The sequence below is a fragment of the Pyxicephalus adspersus genome, chromosome 9 (assembly GCF_032062135.1).
Source record: "Pyxicephalus adspersus chromosome 9, UCB_Pads_2.0, whole genome shotgun sequence".
NCBI lineage: Eukaryota > Metazoa > Chordata > Amphibia > Anura > Pyxicephalidae > Pyxicephalus > Pyxicephalus adspersus.
In genome coordinates, this window is record NC_092866.1 from 60198067 (window position 1) to 60201857 (window position 3791).

General features: G+C 41.8%; 1 protein-coding gene across 1 annotated transcript in view; it reads right to left on the reverse strand.

Moving 5' to 3' along the window:
- SLC67A1 (solute carrier family 67 member 1) overlaps nt 1-3427 on the reverse strand; it is a 42956-nt gene extending 39529 nt beyond the window's left edge. The window contains exons 1-2 of the mRNA XM_072422195.1: nt 3261-3427; nt 1563-1660 (exon numbers count right to left, since the gene is read on the reverse strand). Of these exons, the coding sequence (XP_072278296.1) occupies nt 1563-1660; nt 3261-3371 (209 nt within the window). The 5' untranslated portion in view covers nt 3372-3427. The remainder of the gene's footprint in view (nt 1-1562; nt 1661-3260) is intronic.
- Nucleotides 3428-3791: the final 364 nt, after the last annotated feature.

The window sequence follows — 3791 nt, forward strand, 5'->3', positions numbered from 1 at the left end:
AAAAAATATAAAAATTGATAATATTTTGCATGTAATGAGATATAACAAAACATTTAATGCTGAATTGCATTACAGCAAACTGATGATCACTTTCCATCCTTAGCTCCCTATCCTTCTTGAATTCAGGTTTTAGGGGAGAGGAGTGATTATTCCTCCTTGGAATGGATTGGCACGCAGGCTGTCCTTTACAAGGACGGGCAGGGGGTAGGTGTAAAAAAAGCGCCTGCCTTTGGAGGCTTCAGCAGGAGGGCGGCACAAAAAGGGCAAGAACTGCAACCTATGCTAGTGAGGTCATTCCCATCTCATGGGGGTCACTTTGGACTTTTTTGGCTTGGGGTACTAAAGCACCTTGGCCTGGCATTGGCCCTGGGTAATGCCCACATGCCACATGAAATGACACCTAAGGCTACAAGTTCGTAAAAGTGTCGGGAAGAGGGCTTGACAACGCTTGTAGTCCATCAGGGGGTTGTCACCAGATTGGTTTCCCAAATGGAGAGATTTCCCTCACTGGTTCCCATTACAGCCAGCACTTTCACCAGTGCAGATAGAGAGGGTGAATCTCCTCATTGGGGACACAGATGAGGAATCTTTTATTTATCAGAGTCCCCATGAAGCACTGAGCAGAAGTGTGGCAATGCTCCAGCATCTAGTGACACATTATATTACCAGCCCGGGTTCCCGAGTTCATTCACCTTCCTCGGTCTAAACCCTTGAGATAAAGCAATGATTTAGCAAATACTCCGAAGGATAGAAAAAAGATCAACCTTACAAATGCTGACTGAGCTAAAACACAGGACAAGTTTCCATCTTCTAAATGGTGGCCACTATGAAGTATTTGGCAATTTTGCAAGCCCGCAGCGACCAATCAGAATTCATATTTTTTTTATATTAGGAGGGGTAATCATTGGAGATATTTCAATGTTGTGAATTCTGGGGCGTAAACCATCTGTCAGGTTGTTTTACCCCTCGGTATTTGTGCATTGGCTTAGTGAGTAAGGCTATTGTATTGCAAAAACTGCGGCACTGAAATCAGCTCTCACCAAGGACCCCATCTGTGTGGGATTTGTATAGATGGATTTGCAGTTAATCCATGAACATGCTGATCTATGGGCTTCCACCAGAACGTGTGTGTGTGTGTGTGTGTGTGTGTGTGTGTGGGATAATCAATAGAATTTATAGTAGTGTTTTACAACCAGGGTTCCTCCAAAGGTTGCTGGGGATTCCATGAGCAATGAGCAATCTGTGCCCCTCAGGTCAGTTTAACTGACCCCAATGATCTTTTTGGCTATCTGTAAGGCTGACATTCTTCCCAATGGCCAGCAATGTAAGGGGAATTCATCCCACTGACCCCCACACTAATATACTGTGAGCTGTGGATATAATAATTATAACCGTGGTTCCCTAAAGGCTTGAAAGTTATTTCAAGGCTTCCCCTGTGTTAAAAATGTTGGGGAACCCTGACTTAGTGGGGACTTATTGGTGAACAGTTTCACTTAATTTTGGGAAGTAGATGAGTATGAAATAGTATCTATGGGTATCTATTCTATAGTATCTATTCTTACCTTCCAAAAATTGGACCTCCTACAAGCTGAAGGATCCCAAAAACTGTCTGTAGGTAGCCGAAGCCTACGGTGTCCAAGCCCAGGTTCTTCGCCAGGTACTGAAACATGAGGAATCAATGAGAGATAGTTATTTGGAAGCAGAGGCATAATGACAATAAATAATGAGATCCCCAAACAAAATTATGATGGGGCTTCCCTGACTATGTTGCCCAAACCCTTCTCCTTTTATTCATGATGATCCCCAGGGTCAGGGGGGTCTCTCAGAGTTCATATAACAAGTTAAGACACCATTACCCCCCATGCAGAATTGGGCATTGGAAGTGGATTAAAAATATATAAGCTGCCCAGATATTGGATTCTGCAATCACTAATGGTCCAAAGTGACTGCTCAGAAGAAGAGGGCCTTTTAGAAATGACGTCCATGGTCTTCAGTAATGCCAGTGGCTTACAGGCCAATTCTCTGGAGGAAAAGTTCTACCCTGTGTATGGTGTGCACTATTCCGGGAGAATTGGAAGAGAGGTTGTAAAATGTTTTCACTGGAGCCCATAGATCTATAGCAATGTCATTGACCACAGCATTCTATCACCAAGGACACAACATGAAATAAAGAAGTATATTCTTTATATCTTTTGAGATAATTGCATCAAGGTCAGGCATGAATTACCAATGAGCCTTGGCATCAGAGGAGAAAGCTGCAAGAAGGGGTCCCCTAGGGTCCTTTTTTTACCACAAACCTGGTTGATATAGAAAATTTCCTAAGCAAAAGTTCCCTTCAGTGAAACCTTTTTTGCAAAAGTAGATGCTATGGCCCTGATTTATTAAAGCTTTCCAAGGCTTGAGAAGATAAACATTCATCAGTGAAGCTGGGTAATCCAGCAAACTTGGAATGGATTTCCTAAAAGTCAAGATATTTGTTAGCTATTTGTTAGCAAATGGTTTCAATCCTGGACCAGATCCATTCCAGGTTTGCTGGATCACACAGCTTCACTGATGAAAGTGTATCCTCTCCAACTTTAATAAATCAGGGCCAAAGTCAATCAAGCAGCTATGAGAAATGACCAACAGGAGAACCATAAAGTTTGGATAGTTAGGACCAAGCTTGCATATGACAATCTCAATCAAGATTCTTTTAGGGCTTGCCAGGGGTTCCATGAGCAATTTGCACCTCTTGGATCAGTTTAGGTGACACTAATTAACTTTTTGGCTATCTGTAAGGGTGACATTTCCTACAATGGCCAGCAATGTGGGAGTCATTCATCCCATGGTCACCACATTATTGAGTTGTCTATAATATTTATAGAAGGGGTTCCCTGAAGACCTGAAAGTTACTTTATGACCTTGCTGCTATATCTGGACCTGCTGATCATTATGCATGGTTTTACCTTAAGCTGACCTCTGATTTTTGTTTAAATTGCTCAGATCTGATAGAGGTCTACTTGTATATCTTTATGCATTAGAGCTGCAAATAAAATTAATTTCATTATAATAAAACAACACATTTAGGTAATTAGTGTTTTGTGGTCCTCCAGTGCAGCATTGTGTAATTTTTTCCTTACGCCAACAAGTATTTAATTTGGCACCTTTGGAGAAACAATTTGGAGAAACAATTACAATTGTCATGCCAATTATAAGAGGTTATATGAGTTAACGGGCACAGGCACCAAGCTATAGCGTACTCAGCATTCAGGGCTACTTACCGGTGTGACTGCAAATTGCATAAACAGACAGGAGATGTCCAGGGCTGCCAGCAGGTAAGTGACCCTAATGACATGCTGCTTGGATCTGGAGAGCCCGGGATCTGATGCCATGGCAGTCTGTAGGTTCTGAACACTGCAGGAATATAATGAGGAGGATTATAACTCTTTCTTACTCCAGTTCCTGTGCAAAGTTCAGAAGTAACCCCTCCCATAGAACTACAGCACCGCTGCACTGTAATGTAATAGTAAAACTTTCTATAGGGAGTTGTCATAGATTTACATTTTTTATGTAATTGCATGCAGACTGAGATGGCCAGCAAAACTGACAGCACTGGGGTTTGGGATAAGATTTTCAAACAAGTCTTTGCAAAAGAAGATGTAAAGTGTAACTGAAAGAGAAACACCAGTTCTTTTATTTTCATCTGTTTTTCCTGTCCATAACACTTCCTGGTGGCTATGCTGGTGGTATCTGTGCAGGTGCAATAAAGGCTGCAAACTTCATCTTCATTTAATGGAATATAGTATTGTTTT